The sequence below is a fragment of the Bombina bombina genome, chromosome 2 (genome assembly GCF_027579735.1).
Source record: "Bombina bombina isolate aBomBom1 chromosome 2, aBomBom1.pri, whole genome shotgun sequence".
Lineage (NCBI taxonomy): Eukaryota > Metazoa > Chordata > Amphibia > Anura > Bombinatoridae > Bombina > Bombina bombina.
Window position 1 is genome coordinate 566423699 of NC_069500.1, and position 27331 is coordinate 566451029.

Here is a 27331-nt window from a genome sequence, read left to right on the forward strand (position 1 = left end):
TAGACAATGCTGGCTCAAAATCAAACAGCCTATCCCTGTAATTCAATGTTCTCTCAATACATGAGGAACAGAAAGGGATTGGTGGTTCCACATTAGCATCAAAACAAAGTACATGTAACATTCTGCAGGGCCTCTTGGTCCATCTTTACCCAAGAATTAACCAAAAGAAAATGTTTTTATTCGATTTTTAACTTTTAGCACAAAAAACGGTACTGTCCCTTTAAATTTTAAAAACAATACTCTTTTTTGTGTGTGATACCACAAAAAAACCCTCTTATAACCACCCAGACAGCCTCTACACTTCAGACAGCTTTCCTGCTGAGGTACCTACCTGTCCTGCTGACCGCTGGATAGAAAACTGCCCAACTCCTGTTAATATAAGATCCAAACTCAATAAGAACTGCTCCACTCGGTTTCCACCTTCTGTTTTTTTAGAAAGCGGAACCGCACTTATGCAAAGCACCTCTGACACACCAGAACTAAGAAGGGATGAAGGAAAGCACGCAAATTCTTTGCCCCTTCTGAAAACAGACCCGCCTATCATGGGTGTTACAAACAAAAACTCCCGTCCGACATTAACTTTGAAAATGAAGTCGCTAGGAGAGTAAAACCACCATAAGCTGCATAATAAAAAAGAACTATAGTTCCTTCCTCACGTCCCCAGTCCCTGCACAAACTGCCTGTCATGTCCTATAACCCACGATAGGATAAATGAGTCCCAACAGATAGAATGTTCAAGTTCCAATATTTTTCTGCATGTCTCCTAGCAAAATAAACTTAGCACTTACCTCTGAAATCTGCCTGGCAGCAGATATATATATATATATGAGGCGCAGTGACGATTATACCCCACAAGTTCCCATTGCTTGAAAGCCACCACTGCTCTACTGAAGAGACTGATATGGACTATGGCTACACCCTAGGACAAAGCAGCTCAATCTTGCACTACTAATTCTTCTAATACCTAAACTTTACCACTTCCTTGCTTTAACATAGGCAAAGAGAATGACTGGGGTTGGAGGGAAGGGAGGTGATATTTAACAGCTTTACTGTGGTGCTCTTTGCCGCCTCCTGCTGGGCAGGAGTGATATTCCTAATAGTAATTAGATGATCCGTGGACTCACAGTGTCATTAGAAAGAAAACAAAATTTATGCTTGCCTGATAAATTTCTTTCTTTCCGGATACGGTGAGTCCATGGAATCATCAATTACTCTTGGGAATATCACTCCTGGCCAGCAGAAGGAGGCAAAGAGCACCACAGCAAAGCTGTTATATGTCACTTCCCTTGTCACAATCCCCAGTCATTCGACCGAAGGAAAATGGAGAAAAAGGAAATAACACAAGGTGTAGAGGTTAAAGTTAAAAATAACCGTCTTAAAATAAAGGGAGGGCCGTAGACTCACAGTATCTGGAAATAAATAAATTTATCAGGTAAGCATAAATTTTGTTTTCTTTCCTAAGAGTCGGCTATATTACAAGTTGTGCGTTAGGGTAAAAAAGCAGCGCTAAGAGGTCCTAACGCTGCTTTTTAACGCCCCCTGGTATTACGAGTCTTGCAGGTACAGGTGTACCGCTCACTTTTTTGGCCAGACTCGGAAATACCGCAAATCCACTTACGTCAATTGCGTATCCTATATTTTCAATGGGACTTGCATAACGCCGGTATTACGAGTTTGACCAAAAGTGAGCGGTAGACCCTCTCCTGTCAAGACTGACACCGCATTTAAAAGTCAGTAGTTAAAGGATTACTTTCTGTTATAATTTTTAAGCTAAACAACTAACATATTAAAGTTAATAAACATTAATTAAAACCTACTGACCTATATTTTCTCCAAAACGAAGTTTCATAACGTTCTAAAAGTTATATCTTTTATTTGCCGATGATGTCACGTTATCCTGCCCACTATTTTCAGCACTGCGTGTTCAAAATACTTAAACCAATAACTTTTGTGTTTAAAGCGCCATTTTGAAACCTAGGTATTGTAAACGGATTGGTACAGAGCAAAGGATACCCACGGAGTGGGTTTGGAAAACAATTAAATTTGCAGACAAGATTTCTGATATACGGTAGAGATATGTTAATGAAATGCTATTCATAAAAAGCGTATTTGGGGTAGTTAGTTAGTAACAGGCATAGAAAATATTTACTTACAGTGGCCCTTTAAGAGTTTTACACTACAACGCTGTAGCATAAAACTCTTAACTAAAGTGCTAAAAAGAACACTAACACCCATAAACTACCTATTAACCCCTAAACCGAGGCCCCCCCACATCGCAAAAACTAAAATAACATTTTTAACCCCTAATCTGCCGAACCGGACATGGCCGCCATTATAATAAACATATTAACCCCTAAACCGCCGCACTCCCGCCTCGCAAACATTAGTTAAATAATATTAACCCCTAATCTGCCTGCCCTAACATCGCCGACACCTACCTACATTTATTAACCCCTAATCTGCCGCCCCCAACGTTGCCGCCACTATATTAAATGTATTAACCCCTAAACCTAACACCTCCTAACAAATATAATTTTAATAAATCTACCGTAAATAAAATTAATACAATTAACTAAATTATTCCTATTTAAAACTAAATACTTACCTATAAAATAAACCCTAAGCTAGCTACAATATAACTAATAGTTACATTGTATCTAGCTTAAGGTTTATTTTTATTTTACAGGAAACTTTGTATTTATTTTAACTAGGTACAATAGTTATTAACTATTTAATAACTACCTAGTTAAAATAAAGACAAATTTACCTGTAAAATAAAACCTAACCTATGTTACAATTACACCTAACACTACACTATAATTAAAATAATTACCTAAACTTAATACAATTAATTACAATTAAAAAAAATTATCTAAAGTACGAAAAACCCCCCCACTAAATTACAGAAAATAATAAAATAATTACAAGATTTTTAAACTAATTACAACTAATCTAATCCCCCTAACAAAATAAAAAGGCCCCCCCCCCCAAAAAAAAACCCTACCCTACACTAAATTACAAATAGCCCTTAAAAGAGCCTTTTGCGGGGCATTTCCCCAAAGTAATCAGCTCTTTTACCTGAAAAAAAAAAGTACAAATCCCCCCCCCAAACATTAAAACCCACCACCCACACAACCAACCCTACTCTAAAACCCACCCAATCCCCCCTTAAAAAAACCTAAAACTAACCCCTTGAAGATTACCCTACCGTGAGAAGTCTTCACCCAACCGGGCAGAAGTGGGCCTCCAGACGGGCAGAAGTCTTCATCCAGACGGCATCTTCTATCTTCATCCATCCGGCGCGGATCGGCTCCATCTTCAAGACATCCAACGCGGAGCATCCTCTTCTTTCTTCGTCCGACGACTGAATAAAGGTTCCTTTAAATGACGTCATCCAAGATGGCGTCCCTTCAATTCCAAATGGCTGATAGAATTATATCAGCCAATCGGAATTAAGGTAGAAAAAAATCCTATTGGCTGATGCAATCAGCCAATAGGATTGAAGTTCAATCCTATTGGCTGATCCAATCAGCCAATAGGATTGAGCTGGCATTCTATTGGCTGATTGGATCAGCCAATAGAATGCAAGCTCAATCCTATTGGCTGATTGCATTAGCCAATAGGATTTTTTCTACCTTAATTCCGATTGGCTGATAGAATTTTATCAGCCAATGGGAATTGAAGGGACGCCATCTTGGATGACGTCATTTAAAGGAACCTTCATTCAGTTGTTGGACGAAAAAAGAAGAGGATGCTCAGCGTCGGATGTCTTGAAGATGGAGCCGCTACGCGCCATCTGGATGAAGATAGAAGATGCCCTCTGGATGAAGACTTCTGGGGTGAGGACGTCTCACAGTAGGGTGATCTTCAAGGGGTTAGTGTTAGGTTTTTTTTAAGGGGGGATTGGGTGGGTTTTAGAGTAGGGTTGGTTGTGTGGGTGGTGGGTTTTAATGTTGGGGGGTATTTGTACATTTTTTTTTTTTTTTTTACAGGTAAAAGAGCTGATTACTTTGGGGCAATACCCTGCAAAAGGCCCTTTTAAGGGCTATTTGTAATTTAGTGTAGGGTAGGGCTTTTTTATTTTATTTTGGGGGGCTTTTTATTTTGTTAGGGGGATTAGAGTAGGTGTAATTAGTTTAAAAATCTTGTAATTATTTTATTTTCTGTAATTTAGTGGGGGGGGTTTTCATACTTTAGATAATTGTTTTAAATTGTAATTAATTGTATTTAGTTTAGGTAATTAATTTAATTATAGTGTAGTGTTAGGCGTAATTGTAACATAGGTTAGGTTTTATTTTACAGGTAAATTTGTCTTTAGTTTAACTAGGTAGTTATTAAATAGTTAATAACTATTTAATAACTATTGTACCTAGTTAAAATAAATACAAAGTTGCCTGTAAAATAAAAATAAACCCTAAGCTAGATACAATGTAACTATTAGTTATATTGTAGCTATCTTAGGGTTTATTTTATAGGTAAGTATTTAGTTTTAAATAGGAATAATTTAGTTAATTGTATTAATTTTGCTTAGATTTATTAAAATTATATTTAAATTAGGGGGGGTTAGGGTTAGACTTAGGTTTAGGGGTTAATAACTTTATTATAGTGGTGGCGACGTTGTGGGCGGCAGATTAGGGGTTAATAAATATAATGTAGGGTTCAGCGATGTTGGGGGCAGCAGATTAGGGGTTCATAAGTATAATGTAGGTGGCGGCGGTGTCCGGAGCAGCAGATTAGGGGTTAATAATTATAATTTAGGTGTCGGCAATGTCGGGGGCGGCAGATTAGGGGTTAATAAGTGTAAGATTAGGGGTGTTTAGACTCGGGGTTCATGTTAGGGTGTAGACATTAAAAGTATTTCCCCATAGGAATCAATGGGGTTGCGTTAGGAGCTTTACGCTGCTTTTTTGCAGGTGTTAGGTTTTTTTTCAGCCGGCTCTCCCCCATTGATTCCTATGGGGAAATCGTGCACAAGCACGTTTTAGCAGCTCACCGCAACCGTAAGCAGCGCTGGTATTGAGGGGAGATGTGGAGCTAAGTTTCAGCCGAGACAAAAGAATTCAATTTGTAAAATTTTGACAGGGAATGCAGAGAAGACCAAGTTGCAGCCTTGCAAATCTGTTCCACAGAAGCTTCATTTTTAAAAACCCAAGAAGAGACAGCCCTAGTGGAATGAGCTGTAATTCTCTCAGGAGACTGCTGGGCAAAACCAATTATACTTCTCAACCAGAGAGAAAGAGAAGTAGCAGAAGCTTTCTGACCCTTACGTTTCCCAGAGAAACAAACGAACAGGGCAGAAGACTGGTGAAAATCCTTAGTCGCCTATAAATAAAATTTTAAAGCATGCACAACCACCAAGTTGTACAACAAACTTTCTTCAGAAAAGAATAACTACGACAAAGAGAAGGAACAACAATTTCCTGATTAAAATTTCTGTCCAAAAAAGGAACCTAACTTAGTACGAAGAACCACCTCATCTGCATGAAAGATAAGGCGAATCACACTGCAAAGCTGAGAGTTCAGACACTCTCCGAGCAGAAGACATAGCAATAAGAAACCAAAACCTTCCAAGATAACAACTTAATATCTATGGATTGCAATGGCTCAAACGGAGCTTGCTGCAAACTTTTAAGAACAAAAGTTAAGGCTCCCAGGAGGAGCAACAGACTTAAACACAGGCCTGATTCTGACCAAGGCCTGACAAAAAAATGCACATCTGGAACATCCGCCAAACGCTTATGCAGCAAGAAAAGATAATGCAGAAATCTGACCCTTCAGAGAACTGACTGACAAAACTCCAGACCTTCCTGTAGAAAGGGCAAAATCCTAAGAATCTTGACCCTACTCCTAGAGTAGCCTATGGATTCACACCATAAGGACATTTATGCCATATCTTATGGTAAATGTTTCAAGCAACAGGCTACAAGCCAGAAACATGGTCTCAATGACCGACTCAGAAAACCCACGCTTAAACCGAACTAAGCATCCAATCTCCAAGCAGTCAGCTTCCGAGAAATGATATTTGGGTAAACGAAATAACCCTGAATTAGAATGTCCTTCCTCAGAGGAAATCTCCAAGGTGAGAGAGATGATGATATCTACACTAGGTCTGCATACCCAATCCTGTGAGGCCACGCAGGAGCTATCAGAATTACTGATGCTCTCTCCTGTTTGACACGAGCAATGACTTGTGGAAGGAAGCAAACAGGGATGCGAGATTGAAATCCCAGGAAAAGCCACCAGAACATCTACCAGAACGGTCTGTGGATCACTAGACCTTGACCCGTATCTTGGAAGCTTGGCGTTCTGCCGAAACGCCCTCAAAATCCAACTCCGGAAACCCCCCATTTGAAGGTTTACTCGGAGAACACCTCCGGATGGAGAGTCCCACTCCCCAAATTAAATATCTGTCTGTTCAGAAATCAGATTCCCAGTTGTACACCTCTGGAAAGTGGATGACAAACAGCAATCGTGAGCTTCCGCCCACAGACAATCCAAGTCACCTCCTATGACTAAGGAACTCTGAGTTCCTCTGGATTAAATAATGTCCATGCACCGCATAGGTTAACTGGATTCTGGAGTGGTGGGATCTGAACCCACGTCTCCAAGGAGACTGGAGGTTTTATTCAGTGCCTTAGACAGCACGTCGACTGATGTAAGCCACTGAGGTGACCTTGTCCGACTGGAACCAAGCTAAGTACAACTGAGGCCAAGCCCCCAGAACATTGCAAATCTCTTTCAACTCCAAGATGTTAAAGAGGAAAGCAGACACTTCCATGCCTTAAATAAGTCCCAGACTGCTTCCCAACCCAGCAGGCTGACGTCCGTGGTCACATCACCCAGGAATGTCTCCTGAAGCACTCACCCTGAGACAGATACTCCTGAAAAAACACCATGGGATAAAGTCTCTTGATGATTGATCTAGACCTATCTCCTGAGACAGATCCGAATGATCTCCATTGTATGGAAAATAGCAAAAAGAAAATAATGTCCATGGAAACCATCAGACCAATTCCCACCATACAGAGAGTCACTGAAAAGTGAAGGGAAAATCAACTGCAGCTAGATTCAAAAGCTCAACCCTCTGTGTTATGACTGCTTTTATAATTCAATAAAATATTGAATTTGTAGCTGTTCCTTTACTTCAACTCACAATGTTTTTCTTTATGAGCGAAGACAATGTTAGAACAGCACTTTTATTTGTAGCAGTAAAATGTCAGCAAGACAGACTTAATTAAATTCAGTGAAGTTATTTGTAGCAATAAGCCTCTTTTCAGTGTTTGCTTAAGATACCTTGTTAAAGATGTACAGCATACAAGAATTACAGAATGTAGCAGAATATCGTTATTGCTAGCAACTGATGCATGTAAGAGAAAATGTGGCACTTTAACACAGAAAAATAGCAGTCTCTTTTGAGCACACAGCTGGAGGCGGAGACCAGTGTTAACCTCACAGAGCAGCGGTGTGAAATGCTGCAGACAGTGATTGAAATATGAACAAGGTAATGCTAGATGTATTTACAAAGTCTATACAGTCTGTATCAAGAAGTTATTGTAAAGAAATACTTGCGGTTCAGGCCGTTAGCACTGTGAATTTAGTTGACAGTTGATACAGGCGGCTTTAAAGGTAGAAAACAAATGCAGCGTGGCTTGATGTTGTGGTTCAGCTGCAGAAATCAAGAAGCAGGCTTTTAGTAAATTAACTTCACTCTAGAAAGAGTTTAAGGATATGAGTTTTGAAATATATCTTGCAAGCTTTTTAGAAGTAGATCTTTAGATTAGTTCAAAGAAGAATCCAGGAGCTTTGATTGAAGTAGATTCCACTTGCATAGTCTGGTTGTTTGCAGGTAAGCTGAGAAAGCAAACTAACTTCAATAAACAAGCAAGGTTCAGGTGTAAGTGTCAAACCTTTATGGGAAGGTGATGAGAGGCGGGACAAAGTAGTTAAAGGCACAGGGAGACCTGACTGATCCCCCTCTTCAAGAAACCCCCCTACGAAGAGTCAGTCCAGGTTTGGAGGGAAACATCAAATGAAAATCATGTAACAATTGAGGAGCGTGTATGTCACGGAGGGGTATCCACGAATCCTCCTCAGGACCGTAACCTGTCCAATGAACAAGATACTCCAACCTCCTCCACCGAATTCTAGAGTCCAACATGGAGTCCACTTCATATTCAAGGGAATCATCAACCACAGAATGAGAGGAATCAAAATGTGAAGGGTCTGAGGTTGGAACTCCTAGATGAGGTTTCAACAGGGAAACGTGGAAGGATGGATGTATCCGGAGAGCAGGAGGTAGATGTAGGACTACTGCGTTGGAGTTGATTATTTTTTTAATCCTGAATGGTCCTATAAATTGGTTAGCCAATTTTTTACATGGAACCTTGAGTTTGAGGTTTCGGGTAGATAGCCAGACTAAGTCATTCACTTTGTAAGTTGGAGAGGGGGAATGTTTCTTGTCGTAGTACACTTTTTGTTTTGCCTTTGCATTCTCAAGATGTTTTTTCAGAGACGAAAGAGAATTTCTGATTTCAGAGAGGTAATCGGTGACATGGGGTGAATTTGAGGACGGAAGGATATTTGGCAAAGACATGGGATGAAAACCATAGGAAGCAAAAAATGGAGAAGTTTTTGTTGAAGAGTTTGGTGAGTTGATGTAGGCGAATTCAGCCATAGAAATCCAATCGGACCAACCTTCCTGAAGATGGGATACATAGCAACGGAGGTACTGCTCCAAAGTCTGGTTTAACCGTTCCGTTAACCCATTTGTTTGGGGATGAATAGCAGTAGTGTACTTAGGAGTAACTTTTAGTAAACAACACAGTTCCTTCCAGAACTTTGACGTGAACTGAGTGCCACGATCTGATATAATAGATGTTGGTAATCCATGTAGTCTAACTATTTGAGAGAAAAAGACATTAGCTGTCGTGACCGCATTAGGGATTTTCTTCAATGGAATAAAGTGTGCCATTCGAGTTAAATGGTCTATGACAACAAGTAGGGTTGTAAAGCTATTGGAAGGAGGTAGATCTACTATGAAATCCATACTGATCGTTTGCCATGGAGTGTCTGGAATAGGTAAAGGATTCAATAACCCGAAAGGTTTAGGATGATCTTTTTTGCTTTGGGCACAGATTTGACAATTTGTGACATATTCATATACATCTTTCTTAAGACCGGGCCACCAGAATACTCTTGTAAGAAACTTTTCGGTCTTAGTAATACCCGGATGTCCAGATAGGGGTAAATCGTGGAAGTTGTGAAGCATTTCCTTTCTTAGAGAATGCAGAACATATAGGAGATTTTTATGATAGTATAGACCTGATGTATGATATTTGAAGCAGGTGGAAGGAATGTTGGTGTCCTTATTTTGAGCGTTGAGCAATTCAGATTGTAAAGTGGTAGCATATGACAGAAATTTATGAGTGGGTAAAATGTTTTGGGGTTCTTCACGGTCAGGGAAGAACTCGAAGGCCCTAGATAAAGCATCTGCTTGAATATTTTTCGATCTGGGTCTGTAGTCGATATTAAAATTGAAGCGATCAAAGAAGAGTGACCAACGTACTTGCCTGGATGAGAGTGTTTTGTTCTTTTTTAAATATTGTAAATTTTTATGGTCTGTTAAAACAAGAAAAGGTTTGTTTGACCCTTCTAACAGATGCCTCCAGTGTTCAAGTGCGCTCTTTATGGCGAGTAATTCAAGATCTCCAACCGAGTAATTTCTTTCAGCCATGGAGAGAAGACGTGAGTAGAAAGCAATTGGATGTCGCTCATTTGAGTGGGTCCTTTGTTGAGATAGGATTGCCCCTAATCCAATGTTGGAAGCATCAACCTCAAGTGTGAAATTTGCTTCAGGGTCTGGAAGTTGTAAAGTTGGGGCTGAGGAGAAACATCTTTTCAATTCGTCAAAAGCTGTCTGAGCCTCTGGAGACCATTTGAATTTATTTTTTCCAGTAAGTTTCGTAAGCAGATGAACAATGGATGAGAAATTGTTAATAAATCTCCAATAAAAATTTGAAAAACCAAGGAATCTTTGTAAAGATTTTAAGGATGAAGGAGCTGGCCAGTTTAAGATAGATTCTACCTTCACAGGATCCATGTGGATTCCATTTGGTGTTATGATATAACCTAGAAATTTAATTGTGTTTACGTGGAACTCACACTTATCGAATTTGGCGTATAATCTGTGCTCTCAGAGTCTTGTTAACACCCACCTTACGTGTCTGACATGGTCTGATTTGTTTTTAGAGTATATTAAAATATCATCAAGATATATTACTACACAGACATCTAACAGGTCTTTAAAAATGTAATTAATAAAAAACTGAAAGGTGGCTGGAGCATTGGTTAATCCAAAGGGCATCACATTGTATTGAAACAATCCGTAGCGTGTTCTAAAAGCAGTTTTCCACTCATCCCCTTTCCTCATACGAATGAGGTTGTATGCCCCCTTAAGGTCTAATTTAGTGAAGATAGAGGCATCTGTCAATCTTTCAAGAAGTTCGGGGATGAGTGGTAACGGATATCTATTTTTTATAGTTATGGCATTTAGAGCTCTATAATCAATTATTGGACGTAGTGTCCTTATTAGTTACAAAGAATATACCAGCTGCAGCAGATGATGTGGATGTGGAAATTAAGTCTTTTCTAAGATTGTCATCCAGATATTCTCTGAGATGTTTCAGCTCTTTAACTGATAATGGAAATATGCGCCCAAAAGGTATGATAGACCTGGGTTTTGTGTCAATAAGACAGTCGTATGGTCTATGAGGGGGCAAATTTTCGGCTTCTTTGAGATCAAATACATCAGAGAAATCTGTGTATTCTACTGGAATATGACTTTGAGCGTGTAGTATTTGAACGTATGGGAAGCAAGTAGAGGTGCAATAGATAGAGTTAAATTGACAGGTATTCTCAGACCAATTTATGTTGGGGTTGTTTTTGTAACCATGGATACCCAAGTATGATAGAGTGTAAGGAAGTGGGTAAGAAATCAAATGAAATATACTCTTTATGACCTTCTGAACAAGTAACTAAAATGGGTATAGTGTGGCGAGTTATTGGCCCCTTTAAATAAGAAGAACCGTCAATAACTTTAACAAAAACAGGTTGATGCTTAATCACACAAGGAATTTTATTTTTGGATACAAAACCATGATCCATAAACATTCCATATGCTCCGGAGTCGATCATGGCCTCATTCTTGAGAATTAGTTGGTCCCACTGTAAAGACAATGATATTGTTAAATGAGTTTTGGGTAGCGAATCAATTTGTGGATTGACAATAAGTATCTTACCCTTTTTTTGTCGAGTCAAGATAGGACAGCTTGTTACATTATGTTCTTTATTACCGCAATTCATGCAGAGATTCAGTGTACGCCTGCGTATCTTCTCATCTTGAGAAAGAGGGCCTTTCATAACTCCTATTTCCATAGGTACTGGAGTTGGGTGAGTCTTTTCAACATGAGAGCTATAGACTTTCTTAGGATAGAAGTCAGATGGAGTTTTTTCTGCACGCCTTTCCCTGTATCTTCTATCCATTGCTATACAGGTTTTTATGAGAGCCTCCAAAGTTTCTGGGAATTCAATTCTTGACAATTCGTCTTTTAGGTGTTCAGAGAGCCCCAGACAAAACTGTACAGTTGTTAATCCCTGAGCTAGGATATCAACCTTCTGATTTAGTGATGTGATTTCATTTGTTAAAGATGCAGGATCCATTTTGGAATTATAGGGTTAACTTTTAAAGGCTTGTTTATTCTGTTATGACTGCTTTTATAATTCAATAAAATATTGAATTTGTAGCTGTTCCTTTACTTCAACTCACAATGTTTTTCTTTATGAGTGAAGACAATGTTAGAACAGCACTTTTATTTGTAGCAGTAAAATGTCAGCAAGACAGACTTAATTAAATTCAGTGAAGTTATTTGTAGCAATAAGCCTCTTTTCAGTGTTTGCTTAAGATACCTTGTTAAAGATGTACAGCATACAAGAATTACAGAATGTAACAGAATATCGTTATTGCTAGCAACTGATGCATGTAAGAGAAAATGTGGCACTTTAACACAGAAAAATAGCAGTCTCTTTTGAGCACACAGCTGGAGGCGGAGACCAGTGTTAACTTCACAGAGCAGCGGTGTGAAATGCTGCAGACAGTGATTGAAATATGAACAAGGTAATGCTAGATGTATTTACAAAGTCTATACAGTCTGTATCAAGAAGTTATTGTAAAGAAATACTTGCGGTTCAGGCCGTTAGCACTGTGAGTTTAGTTGACAGTTGATACAGGCGGCTTTAAAGGTAGAAAACAAATGCAGCGTGGCTTGATGTTGTGGATCAGCTGCAGAAATCAAGAAGCAGGCTTTTAGTAAATTAACTTCACTCTAGAAAGAGTTTAAGGATATGAGTTTTGAAATATATCTTGCAAGCTTTTTAGAAGTAGATCTTTAGATTAGTTCAACGAAGAATCCAGGAGCTTTGATTGAAGTAGATTCCACTTGCATAGTCTGGTTGTTTGCAGGTAAGCTGAGAAAGCAAACTAACTTCAATAAACAAGCAAGGTTCAGGTGTAAGTGTCAAACCTTTATGGGAAGGTGATGAGAGGCGGGACAAAGTAGTTAAAGGCACAGGGAGACCTGACACTCTGGTTGCAAGATGGTTAAGCTATCAACCGGACCATTAGAACTTCCACTGCCTTACTGAAGAGACTAACGTGGAGTACAGTTAGACCCAATCTTGAGAGGAAAGGTCAGAGCAAACCTACTCTAGCTTTAAAAATAATAAAATATTCTTCAGACACCAAAACTTCACCTCCTCCTTGCACCGAAGGCAAAGAGAATAACTGGGGATTGTGGGAAGGGAAGTGACATATAACAGCTTTGCTGTGGTGTTCTTTGCTTCCTCCTGCTGGCCACGAGTGATATTCCCAACAGTAATTGATGATTCCGTGGACTCACTGTATCTTAGGAAAGAAAGCTAATTTTACACAAGGTGTGTCACTAAATATCTTTCAAATGATGGATTTATGCTCAGAAAGGAACATTAAGTAATTTCCGATCTATTCACCATTAACACTAATTGTATGAGTCTACGTCAGTTGAGGGTTAGGGCACTGCTGGACGTCTGGAAAGACCAGAATAAAAATAAATGTTTTATAACTATTTAACATGCTTAATTAAACCTTTTTTTATGTGGGATTTGATTTTGGAGTTTCATATCCTGCTAAATGAATCCATGAAAAGGAAAATCTCACCTCAAGATCCTGATTAGGAATATTCTCTAAAATCATTTTTGCTTGTTGAAAATGTTTGCTGGCTGCCATGTACAGGTCTGAAGACTGAGGTGGCGGACTATATTTGTTCAAATCAGACATTTCCTTTAACATAAAAGTCAGAAGGAACCAAATGTCACATTCATGCAGGATAATGCACATTATTATAATAAACATCCAAATACAGTTAAAAATACATTTAAAAATCAGTACGTAGCCTATTTTTCAAAAAATGTATATTACACATAGATCAAAGGTATACAATAGATCAACAGTGTATTTTTTTTTTAAAGAAATGATTGCTGTCTATTTATAAAATCTATAATATTTAGAGGACAAACCTAATATTTGCATGGGCCATGTTGGAGGGAAAAAAGCAAGTGAAGCCCAAAACAACAAGAAAAAAACAAGATTGTTCTTTGCCTAATGTATTACATATATAACGAGTTAACAAGAGAATATGCATAAGGAAGCACTTGCTCTAAAGGGAGAAAATGTAGTGTAAGTGGTTGTAAGTGGTTATGAAAGCTGGCCCTCTACAGCTACTTAACGGGGGGGGGGGGGGTGCATAATAAAGACAATGTAATAAAACTTTGAATTTAATTTCAAATAAGCAGATATTTTTCTTTCTGACAAATGTATTCCCCCTCCCCCCATTTTCTGAACCCCTGTTTTATGTGACAGCCATCAGCCAATCACAGACTAGTATATGTATAACCTATGAACTTGTGCACATGCTCAGTAGAAACTGGTGCCTCAAAGTTTCTATATAAAAAATAGACAAAATTTGATAATGGAAGTAAATTGGAAAGTTTCTTAAAACTTTATGCTCTATCTGCATCATACAAATCTAATTTGACTTTACTGTCCCTTTAAAAATGATTAATAATGCATTTCAGCTACAAGAATGTTTAAAGTATAGCACCTTGAATTGTAAGTAGTGCACTGGTGGAGGTGTGATAACACTGTTAAATGGAGCAAACCGGTGCTCATACCGAACTTGTTCACTATCCAGCTCAAACTTTGGTTTCCTGACTTTGCCGTCCATATCAAACGCAATCATTGTCTGGGGATCATAATAAAAAAAGAAAAATGATTGTTCAGATACTAGTAATTAGTGAAACATAGGCTAAGTTAGGGTTTAGGTTAATGTGCTCATTACCTTGTACATCCCAGCACACATGTTCTGATATGCTTGGCTTAGAGTGATCTCTTTACTCAGTGGTCTAACTGTGGAAACATTTAACACATAACACAAAGTTTTAGTGAAGTTAAAGCGACATGAAACCCAAAATGTTTATTCATGATTAAGATAGAACATACAATTTTAAACAGCTTTCCAATTTACTTATGTTATCTAATTTGCTTCATTCTCTTGGTATCCTTTGCTGTAGAAGCAGCAAAGAACTACTAGGAATTAGTTAACGCGTTTGGTGGTTGCACATATATGCCTCATGTTATTGGCTCACCAATCAGTAGCTCCTTAGCCTACCTAGGTATCCTTTTTTAACCAAGGATGCCAAAAGAACAAAACAATTGAAATAAAAGTAAATTGAAAAGTTGTTTAAAATCCCTCGCTCTATCTGAATCATGAAAGAAAAAAATGTGGGTTTTATATCTGTAGAAAGGCTTAGGTTGTCTGGGAGAATTTTTTAAAGAAGCTTATACATTACTCCATTGTGACCTGTAAACATTAGTCAGTATATTAGTCCTAAATACATTATTTCTTAACGAATTAACAGGTTCAAGGCTGTAGTATACAAAGTTCACTTGTTCTACATAATGATGTGATATTCTTTAAAAAAAATATGTATTGCGTTGCATTAAAAATCCCCTGCTGTATGTCCTTAAATATACAGTAGGTATAGATAGAAATCAAAATCTTATATAAAAACTACAACTCTGAATATGTACAAACAACAAATATTTTCCCTTTATGCATACGTGGAGAGTATTTCACAGATTTATGCATAAACTATAAGCTAGTGTACTAACCAGTGTGGGTCTGATTAAGGTCTTATACAGCAAGAATGAAACAAAAAGACACTGTGCTAAAGATATGCCGTCACCATTATAAAAACATATTTACATTATGTTCTGCAGCATAAGTCTGTTCCTATATCAAGCTCCAGCACAATATAACTCACTGAAGAAACGTGAAACATTCTCTGTTAAAATAAGTTACCTTTCTTTTTTTTCTTTGTTTTTTTGCTGCTCCGGCCCTTTTGTTGTTCCTCCATTATCCTTTCTTCTGCCATCTGCGAGCTATCTGCTCGACTTAACGTGGACATCAACCAAGCATAAAGAAATTCAGAGAGGTACCTGCAAGAGAACACATTTCACAATAAAATGGGAGATATGACCACAAATCCACTGTTTCTGTGTAGAAAAAAAAAAAAACACCCACAAAGTGAAGCTCTCTTGGTTCTTAAAAAGGAGACTCAAATGTAAAATGAGAGGATTATTTTAATCTCGCATCTGATATTGAGACTCTCTCTGCTGAAAGGTTAAACCATCAGACATAATATTCAAAGGATGAAATACCCTGTGAAAATACACGATTGTTCTTTTAGTCCCCAAGATTAACAATGATCTATATTATAAAAAGCCTTTACAACAAACTTGACTGAGTTAATTAACTGGTTATTGCGGATTCTTCACACACACACACACACACAGATATATATATATATATATATATATATATATATATATATATATATAAATATAAATATAAAATATACTAAAATGTGCTCTAGGGGGTGCCAAAGTTAAACATATGGACAAAGTTAATATGAACCAAACAAAGTGGTGAATAAATTAATAATAATGAACCAAGGAGACACGATTGTATATATGAAAATATAATGTCCAATAAGTCTTTAAAGTACTAAAGTGATGTGGTCCCAAGTTCATACAAAAAGGCATAAGATTCAATAGTCTTGTAACTTGTCCCTGTGATTCTGCCCGGCTTCTTGTGTTATGTATTTAATGTTAATCTGAGCATTTTTAATATTCGCTAATTTTAGCCGGGTGGTCAGTAAAATCAGCTGGGTGGTGCACCCGCTAAAAACGTCCCGAGGAGAACACTGATGCATATTATAAAGCATTAAATGTATTGGATATTACACCAGGCTTATTCAAGCAATTGATAATGAAAATTGCAATACCTAAGTAATGATCTTTCTATAGAGAAAGAGATGAGGCCTTTGTTTATAAAGGGATAAGATGAGGTCTTCTCTTCCATTCAGTCCATATGAATGGGCATGTTCTCTAGAACAATGGGTTGTGGTTTCAATGAGCAAAAACAACTATGTCAAAGGAAAATAAAACCCAAAGGAGCAATTTCCTGCACATTTAACACTGCAGCTGGTATAAAAAGTAATTGGAAGCACATTAATATGAATAGGAAACCAATCTTACAGTACAGTATCATCAGCAGGTATAGTGATAAGTTTTACAGTAGAGGGGAAACCCAATGGAAGAATTATTGTAAAAAAAGGGAAGCATAAAAAGGAAAATTACGTTGCAAGGGGAAGTTTCTGACAAAGTTATAGTAAGGTTGGCGGCTCCTGGGTTTTCAGTATTAATTTTTTGTTTTGTGTGTATAACTTACCAGTAAATGTAGTAGTATTCATGCATGCTATAGAGCTCGAGTTCAAATCCACTCAACAGATACTGGATCATTATCCTCAAATTATGGTAAAGAACCCAGGTTCCCAAGCAGGCCAAATGTTGCCTCTGTGGTTCTTGCTTTAGTAGCATGCTGTGAAGAGCTGCATCTACCTTTTCAGCCTAGTGTGAACAAACAAAATCAGAAATACAAGAAACCACATAAACAGTAGACCCCAGTAATTAACGTAAAATAAAGCAAAACTCATTAACTTAGCAACAAAATACCCCAATTAACCATAGTTCATTTTTCCCATAGGAGGACAATTACAAACAGTTAAAGGAAAAACAATATTTGCCTACCTCATCTTGTAAAGTGGCAAAATCTTCCAAAATATGTCCCAGTTTATCTCTCTGTCGTGCTCTATTGTGCCCATGGATCTGAATCAAGCTGCAGAATGGCTTAAAAACAATAGCAAATAAATAAAAAGGTAAAGCCCATTTGTTTCCAGAATATGTTTACTTATAGTCCATACAAATAAAAATAATAGCAACAACAGCAAGGCCTAATCATTTTAACTTGGGGCTTTAAGTATACAATGTTAGGACAAATCACTAGGGTCTTAAAGAGATATACAATTTATATTTGAAATGATTGCACTACATTTTAAATACTATTTGAAGCGTTACTGCAATCTGCATGCCAAAAATGATTCTCTCCTCGGTTCTTGAATAAATGAACATGCCTTTGAACCACTGCACATACAACAGTCACACACATAGCTATGTCTCTAGCAGAATCTCTGAGTGCTGGTGACAAGAAACACATTGGGAGTAGTCTGAGGAGGCAAAGTACAATGCCTTGCAAAGGTATTCACCCCCCTTGACTTTTTACCTATTTTGTTACATTACAGCCTTAAGTTCAATGTTTTATTAATCTGAATTTTATGTTATGGATCAGAACACAATAGTCTAAGTTGATGAAGTGAAATGAGAAAAATATATACATAAAACAATTTTTTTAGAAATAGAAAACAGAAAATTGGCATGTGCGTATGTATTCACCCCCTTTGTTATGAAGCCCATAAAAAGCTCTGGTGCAACCAATTACCTTCAGAAGTCACATAATTAGTGAAATGATGTCCACCTGTGTGCAATCTAAGTGTCTAAGGGTTAGGTTATAAAAAAAATATCCAAATCTTTGATGATCCCCAAGAGCACCATCAAATCTTTCATAACCAAAATGGAAAGAACATGGCACAACAGCAAACCTGCCAAGAGACGGCCGCCCACCAAAACTCATGGACCGGGCAAGGAGGGAATTAATCAGAGAGGCAGCATAGAGACCTAGGGTAACCCTGGAGGAGCTGCAGAGTTCCACAGCAGAGACTGGAGTATCTGTACATAGGACGACAATAAGCCGTATTCTCCATAGAGTTGGGCTTTATGGCAAAGTGGTCAGAAGAAAGCCATTACTTTCAGCAAAAAACAAAATGGCACGTTTTGAGTCTGTGAAAAGGCATGTGGGAGACTCCCAGAATGTATGGAGAAAGGTGCTCTGGTCTGATGACACTAAAATTTAACTTTTCGGCCATCAAAGAAAAAGCTATGTCTGGCGCAAACCCAACACATCAAATCACCCAAAGAACACCATCCACACAGTGAAACATGGTGGTGGCAGCATCATGCTGTGGGGATGTTTTTCAGCAGCCGGGACTAGGAAACTGGTCAGAATTGAGGGAAAGATGGATGGTGCTAAATACAGGGATATTCTTGAGCAAAACCTGTACCACTCTGTGCATGATTTGAGGCTAGGACGGAGGTTTACCTTCCAGCAGGACAATGCCCCAAACACACTGCTAAAGCAACACTTGAGTGGTTTAAGGGGAAACATGTAAATGTGTTGGAATGGCCTAGTCAAAACCCAGACCGCAATCCAATAGAAAATCTGTGGTCAGACTTGCTGTTCACAAGCGCAAACCATCCAACTTGAAGGAGCTGGAGCAGTTTTGCAAGGAGGAATGGGCAAAAATCCCAATGGTAAGATGTGGCAAGCTCATAGAGACTTATCCAAAGCGACTTGGAGGTGGCTTTACAAAGTATTGACTTTAGGGGGGTGAATAGTTACGCACATTGACTTTTTCTGTTATTTTGTCCTATTTGTTGTTTGCTTCACAATAATAAAAAAAACATCTTCAAAGTTGTGGGCATGTTCTGTAAATTAAATGATACAAATCCTCAAACAATCCATGTTAATTCCAGGTTGAGGCAACAAAACACGAAAAATGCCAAGGGGGGTGAATACTTTTGCAAGGCATTGTAGGTAAATACATGTGTGCACCTGACCTACGGCTGTAAGTACAGGGGGTCGGGAACATGTTAAATAATATTCTATATCAGATATGGGTAGTGTAATATTGTGACAAATTATAAATAAAAATATTTTAGAAACCTAAAAGTAAACTGAAAAATGTGCTTTTAATTTTAAATAAAAAAATGCTGTAATATAAGTTTTACCTCTTCCTAAAGTAGACAATCTAAGATATGCATTATAGAAACACTGAACTTGTGAACGCATCATATTTCTATAGTCACATGAAATAGATTTGCATTGATCTGTGGCTAACAATTGTTCATAAAAAGGAATGAGGTTAACCAATGTAAAGTAATGAACCTATTTAAAAAATAAAAAAAGTGTCCAACTGGTCAGTCTATCTAATTCAGCAACAGTTTCCCCATTCCCCACCAGACACCTCATTTATAACCAGGGATCAAGTCCTACAAAAGAAAACAAACAAAAAAAAAAAGCGTGGGATCTTACCAAGACTTCCATCCTCCCTCACAATTACTATTGTGTATATATATATATATATATATATATATATATATATATATATATATATATATATATATATATATATATATATATATATATATATATATATATATATATATATATATATATATTATGACTAATACAGAACCTGGCCACCAGGAGGAAGCAAAGACACTCCAGCCAAAGGCTTAAATACCTCCCCCACTTCCCTCATCCCCCAGTCATTCTGCAGAGGGAACAAGGAACAGTAGGAGAAATAGCAGGGTCAAAAGATGCCAGAAGAAAACAATTTAAAATTTAGGGCCGCCCACCAGAGAGCACGGACAGGAGCTGTGGACTCTCCCTGTATTGAAGGAAAGGAAATTATCTGACAAGTCATAATTTGATAGGATGTAGATAGTTGCCGGTCTTTTATATCCATGGCAACTATCTACATCCCGTCATCTTGATAAAGGCATCGTTTAGATGCTTAAACGCGTAGATAAGTGACGGATGTGAAAAACCCATACAGAGACAGCTGACTTGAAGCTGGTCTACAATTGCCGGGTGATACCTGAAATAACAACAAAACACGCTTTTCTCCTATCTGGAAGACCCGGGTGAACACGGAGCAGAGAAGCCGACAGATACAAAAGCCATCACAGACAGCGGATTGGAAGCTGGTCTGAAACACTCTGTTAATATCTTGTGACTAAGAAACGTTCACTCCTTTATACAAACTACTCAGTAAATCCGAGTGAAGAATCGTTTTACTTTCAGCACTTTTTTCAAATAGAAGATCAACACAGAGATTGGCTACTTAAGAGCCACGTGACCCCACAGACGGAGTAACGGTTGGAGAACGCTGCTTACGATATACACAGAGCCACCCCGATACAGTAAGAACCAAGGGGGATAACATCAAGGATATAAGGTACTGTAAATTGACACACGAAAAGTGCAACAGTAACACACCAAAAGGAACTTGACACAATTTCATTTGGCTATAACCCAAGTGGATACAAAGTTGCAACCATTAATAATTTTTTAACGCTTACAGCTGCAGGAATATTCTGTTTAGACACTATATATATTTTAAATTATAAAATTCTATCCTTTGTTCATTTTAATTATTGGAAGATACCTATTTTATATATATTTGTTCTTACATTTACTCATAGAAAGGTAGAAAGGTACTATTTTATTCATATTGCGTGAATAGCCTATTGCGTGAATAGCTAATTGCATAAACCCCTTATAGGTTTAATACACACATATTGTGTTAATACCCTTTATAGGTTTTATTTTTATATCCTTTAGCCTGTTTGTTTTATGGGCGCCACTCTCTATGTATTGATTCTGTTGTATCTTAAATTTAGCTTCTGTGAGAGGATCACGCTTTTTTTAGAGTGTGCCAAAAGGATTCCAGGCTAGTGAGGTCTAGAGACTTTGTTTTGTCAAAGCGCATTCAAGGATCTAACCTGGCGCCACACTAGACCTCAGTCTAAGTCCACCCCTGATTGATGGAAAACGGAAGAAGCAATCCAAATTCTGATGGAAAACCAGAACACCAAGACTCAGGAGCCACCATAAGCCTAGAAATAGGCTACTGTCACATAAAAACCCCAAATCCCAAGACTTAGGATCAAAACGCGGATTTGAGAAACCAACGCCCCATAACCAGACCATGTTGAACAAGAATGGTGAAATGGTCATCCAGTGACAGCAGCTGGATTCGATCCCTCCACCTTTGAGATGCACAGCCGCAAAGATAACCATCAGGCTACACTGGACTGCTTTAGTCAGATAAGACATCCTAGTAGAGAGAACCTAGGGTTCTCTCTAAGCAAAGATGAGTAATAGACTCCAAGGGTTTCCAGCAGGGTGGAATAAAAAAACTCATCCTGGCCTCTAGGACCTCCGAACCCATGTGATCCAGCATCCAGAAGGCCTAGGACGACAGGTTCTGTCTGTCCTCCTTGATAAATAGGACCTGCTCTGCTGGACCATAATGACTCGAAAGAATAAACAGACTGAACAATTACCCAAAACAGGACCTGCCCGTCCATCAAGGGTAAGATGCATCTGTCATAAACCAAAAATAAATGTCATAATCATAAATTCCAGCAGTGCTAGGAAAACTGAGATAAATAAAGAAAATAAGATCTATAAAATCGAGGGAATCATCACCCTGAGGAAGCCAATAGTCACGACCAACAAAGTCGAACAAAACAACCCAAGTGACGAACCTCCAAAAGAAAGGGACCACAAGAATCCTGAGCTCTTAAAAATAAAAAACTATCGGAAACTGATTAAGAAATCAGTTAAATTCAAAAGGGAATAACACAGACCCCCCCCCCATAGAGCTTGGGACTGGGATTTTATAACTATATACATACGGACGATAAAGAAGAGGATCCAACCCCTTCCATGCGTCTAAGCAAGATCGTTATCCGATAGAGGGGACAGAGTCGACTGACGAATCAGGACTAGGAACCTCTAATATCAACAAAATCTCTCACAGAAGTAAATGCAGGCAGGCCAATCTAAGTCTAAACGCCAAATCCTCTGCAGACGGAGGAATCAAAACAGGCGATTCCAACCCCGGAGGTTCTACCACCGAAGCCTCAGAGGGAACTGCCCCCCCCCCCCCCGATAACTGATCTGGTAGTGTTGCCATTTTACACAACGGCCCATGTGAAAGAGAGCACAGACTAACCCCTCGCTTACACGTAGGAGAAAGAGGCAAACTCGCTAAAGCCATAGAGATGGCCATGAGAAAAAGCGCAGTAACCTCTGGCGGAAAAAAGTCTCCCTCAGACGAAGGAGTAATGGCACTTAGGGAAACTGCTTGTGTAGGATAAGATTCTAGCGGACGTACCTCACGGGACGAGGAATCCACAGAGGTAGACGGCTCAGTGGTCTCTAACATCTCAACATTGTTTGAACACCCCCTATTGCGGAATACGGAACATAATTGAGGAGGCTGGTTTACCCGGTCCTCCTCACAACATACACAGGTATCAAAATCTGTATCGGAGGAATCCTCTATATCAGAATCCTCCATAATCTTAATTAATAGATTTTAGACAAAAACACAACTGGCACCTCTAACCCCCAATAGCTGGGGCACTCACCACCTTCTATGACCCAGACAGGTAGAGAAATTAGCTCTTCTCCGCAGCCACTCGGCCAGGAATCGGAAACAAGATGTGACTACGCCTAGTCACATGGTGCCTTATGCAGGACCACCCCTGCTAAGTAAAAGCGCGCCAGCTTAATAAAACTGTGCAGCACTATAACCTGTATGTTCCATAATAGCCTAAGAGCCTAAAATGTCTCCGTACACATACGCAGTCAAAATCACATAACAAACATGATTAAAATGACCCCAATGTTCAATAATCTCCCTCGGGAGATATTAACCCTCGATCCCATAAACATTTAGGAGTCCCACTGAGACCCTGTCTATCGTTAATGTGTGTGTAAAATCAATCCTATCCGTGGAACAGCAACACGGTTCTTCAAGTTTGACAGATAGTAGCAGCGCCTCTGACATGGACTTGAGTGAAGAAAGCAGCCAGCAAAACTCGTCAACGCTGACTGCTTATAGGAGCTGTTAATCTGAGTTTGGATTGTTTCGCATAAAGACCCTCCCTGCATCTCCAGACTCTAACTTTCATCCATGCTCTGAGAGGCTGACAAGACTACTTAAAACTCCAGTTCTATCCTGAAGGGCAGATACCCCTCATAAGGAACTACTCCAAAAACTTTCGACACTTCTCTGCCAACCTCCTGTGACGAAAGGCAAAAGAATGACTGGGGGATGAGGGAAGTGGGGGAGATATTTAAGCCTTTGTCGACTCCTGGTGGCCAGGTTCAGTATTTAGAAGGAAAAAAAAAAAATATATATATATATATATATATATATATATATATATATATATATATATATATATATATATATATATATATATATATATATATACATACACACACACAGTCAGTATATACACACACACACTGTATTTATATTATCGATACACATTAGTTAGTGAAAGCAAATAAAATCCAATGAAGGATTAAATGGTTGCCTTTGGGCCTGAGAATCCTCACCTGTCACAGAGTCTCACCCATGTAAGGTGCAATAGTCCTATTTCTGCTGAGGGGAGCTAAATAACCCCAGAGCAAGACACACAGAAATGTAAGCACCATGTGTAATAAAAGATAATAAATATAATATTCATAACAGGGGTTATAACACAGCAGGACCGCTGAAAGACTTTTAGTTTATTGTAGGAAGTGTTACTGCCCATTACTAGAGGATCTCACTATCCCTCTAACCAGACTGTGCTCCAGCTCCTCCCACCAGCAGCAGCGTTTTTACTGAAGTGCTGTTCTCCGTCTAGAGGGAACTTAGTTCCTCCTGTAAAAATAGTGCAGGAACTCCGTTCCCATGGGTTCCTGCTTAATTTGACCCCTGTATATAACTGTGAAGGAAATTAAACAATTTAAAGGGGCATAAAAGTTGAAAAATGACACTAATTAGTTACATCATGTCATCGTCAGACTATCGATCCTGCACTACTGTGCATTTATCCCCCGTATAGGGGATAAACACACAGTAAAAGTACAACTAGGGACCCACAGAGCTGCTGGTTCTCAGCGGAAACTGACGCTGATTAAATCAGCAGAGCTAGTTAGACAGCCGAGTTCTGTGACTAGCACTGCTTATTGGATTAGTGGCAGCTTCCGGTCTGGACCACCAGTACTCTGAGGGTCCTTAGTGGTGCTTCTACTGTGTGTCTAACCCCTTTGCTGGGGTTTGACACACAGTAGCGCAGGATCAATAGTCTTAAAATTATATGCTGGAAAGAATTAGACAATGCATTTTTTTTTTACTATTATGGCCATTTATCTTCAACTGAAGCGCTACAGTACTCACCGCTCAAAATGAGTCTTAACTGGCAGATCTAGGCAGGTGAAAATACGTTTTATAAACTTTTTTTTTTAATGATATGAATATCAGAGCATCAACATATCAATTAGGGCTCTCTTTAAATTGAGCCTGTTTTCAAATTACTCACCCGCACACAATGAGTCACAAAGGAATCAATGTAGTCTTTTGCTTGATGGCTATTATATAAACAACATCTGAAAAAGAAAAAAAAAGTTGAGAGCTTTAAAGACAAGACCGGATATGTTCTGAAAAGTTACAGTATTCTCAAATAACGTACTTTGATGAAAGGACAGGAGGACTCACAAAAGAGCGCAGTGCATCTTTAACCATATCTTGCATCAGATGTGTTCCAAATACCTTCTTATTGTCCACTAAAAAAGTAGTCTTCAAAACAAAGAATGGCAGGTTTTTTAATGCAGAACAAAATTGATATAAATAATCAGCTGCAAAGACACATACAGTATATGTACACACACATTTTCTTTTTACTTGTTGAGTTACAGAAATTATATATAAAATATAGACCTATAGTTTATAAACATTATTGAAATTAGCGGATACTTGTTAGTTACCTGCAAGAGAGATCTTGAGAGAACACAAGGTGACTGTTCACTGAATTCACAAAAAAAATCCTGGTATACAAAGGCAGAAGAACAAAAAAAAAAAAAAAATCACCATAAACATTTATTGGAAGGTTTAAGATTGCAGAGGTTATGTACTAAACAGGAGCACTAAACATTTTTTCCTAAGACTTACAAAAATCCAGTGCACATCAATACGTACAATTTAAAAAGGGACAGTCTAGTCCAAATTAAAAACTTTCATGATTTAGATAGGGCATGCAATTTTAAACAACTTTATAATTTACTTTTACCATGAAATTTGCTTTGTTCCCTTGGTGATATTTTTGAAAAGATAAACCTAGGTAGGCTCAAACTGATTTCTAAACCGTTGAAAACCGCCTCTTATCTCAGAGCATTTTGAAAGTTTTTCACAGTTAGACAGTACTAGTTCATATGTGTCATATAGATAACATTGTGCTCACTCCAGTGGAGTTATTTAGGATTCTGCACTGATTGGCTAAACTGCATGTCTGACAAAAGCAATGAGATAAGGGGGCAATCTGCAGAGGCTTAGATACAAGGTAATCACAGAGGTAAAACATATATTAATATAACTGTGTTGGTTATGCAAAACTTGGGAATGGGTAATAAAGGGATTATCTTTCTTTTTAAACAATAACAATTCTAGTGTAGACTGTCCCTTTAAATTTTTTGATTGTGCTTTTGTATGCCATTTCAAAATATCCCAATGAAAGTTCTCTCTTGGAAAGGCTATCTTGAGTCATGTAGAGTTAACAAGATTACTTCATGCTCTACTAATAAGGAACAGTACAGGTATTGGCTTGTATATAATTTGATCAGAAACATTATCAATCCATAATAAAACCGTCTAAATCACTCAAATGATGAAAAGTTAAAAAAAAACTGAGGGGAATCTGTTTAATGGATCAAGGGAAAATACAGTAAAGACAAGATTCACACATTGCCAATACTTAAAAGGGACACTGAACCCAAAATTTTTCTTTTGTAATTCAGAAAGAGCATGCAATTTTAAGCAACTTTCTAATTTACTCCTATTATCAATTTTTCTTCGTTCTCTTGCTATCATTATTTGAAAAAGAAGGCATTTAAGCTTTTTTTTGGTTTCAGAACTCTGGACAGCACTTTATTGGTGGATGAATTTATCCACCAATCAGCAAGGACAACCCAGGTTGTTCACCAAAAATGGGCCGGCATCTAAACTTACATTCTTGCATTTCAAATAAAGATATCAAGAGAATGAAGAAAATTTGATAATAGGAGTAAATTAGAAAGTTGCTTAAAATTTAATGCTCAATCTGAATCACAAAATAATTTTTTTTGGGTACAGTGTCCCTTTAAGGGAACCTGGTTTATAAACATAACCCATATTACCACAATAAACGAAGATATATAATATTAAATATGAATGCTACTTATTGTTAGACATTTGCATTTTGGCATTCAGAAATGACAAAAAACAGAATTTATGTTTACCTGATAAATTACTTTCTCCAACGGTGTGTCCGGTCCACGGCGTCATCCTTACTTGTGGGATATTCTCTTCCCCAACAGGAAATGGCAAAGAGCCCAGCAAAGCTGGTCACATGATCCCTCCTAGGCTCCGCCTACCCCAGTCATTCGACCGACGTTAAGGAGGAATATTTGCATAGGAGAAACCATATGATACCGTGGTGACTGTAGTTAAAGAAAATAAATTATCAGACCTGATTAAAAAACCAGGGCGGGCCGTGGACCGGACACACCGTTGGAGAAAGTAATTTATCAGGTAAACATAAATTCTGTTTTCTCCAACATAGGTGTGTCCGGTCCACGGCGTCATCCTTACTTGTGGGAACCAATACCAAAGCTTTAGGACACGGATGAAGGGAGGGAGCAAATCAGGTCACCTAAATGGAAGGCACCACGGCTTGCAAAACCTTTCTCCCAAAAAACAGCCTCAGAAGAAGCAAAAGTATCAAACTTGTAAAATTTGGTAAAAGTGTGCAGTGAAGACCAAGTCGCTGCCCTACATATCTGATCAACAGAAGCCTCGTTCTTGAAGGCCCATGTGGAAGCCACAGCCCTAGTGGAAT

General features: G+C 38.3%; 1 protein-coding gene across 1 annotated transcript in view; it reads right to left on the reverse strand.

Moving 5' to 3' along the window:
- Positions 1 to 27331, reverse strand: part of NAA35 (N-alpha-acetyltransferase 35, NatC auxiliary subunit) — an 87851-nt gene that overhangs the window by 12386 nt on the left and 48134 nt on the right. The window contains 9 exon segments of the mRNA XM_053702433.1: positions 13250 to 13372; positions 14193 to 14333; positions 14430 to 14497; positions 15453 to 15589; positions 16884 to 17062; positions 17243 to 17341; positions 24782 to 24848; positions 24932 to 25038; positions 25227 to 25286. Coding sequence (XP_053558408.1) covers positions 13250 to 13372; positions 14193 to 14333; positions 14430 to 14497; positions 15453 to 15589; positions 16884 to 17062; positions 17243 to 17341; positions 24782 to 24848; positions 24932 to 25038; positions 25227 to 25286 — 981 coding nt within the window.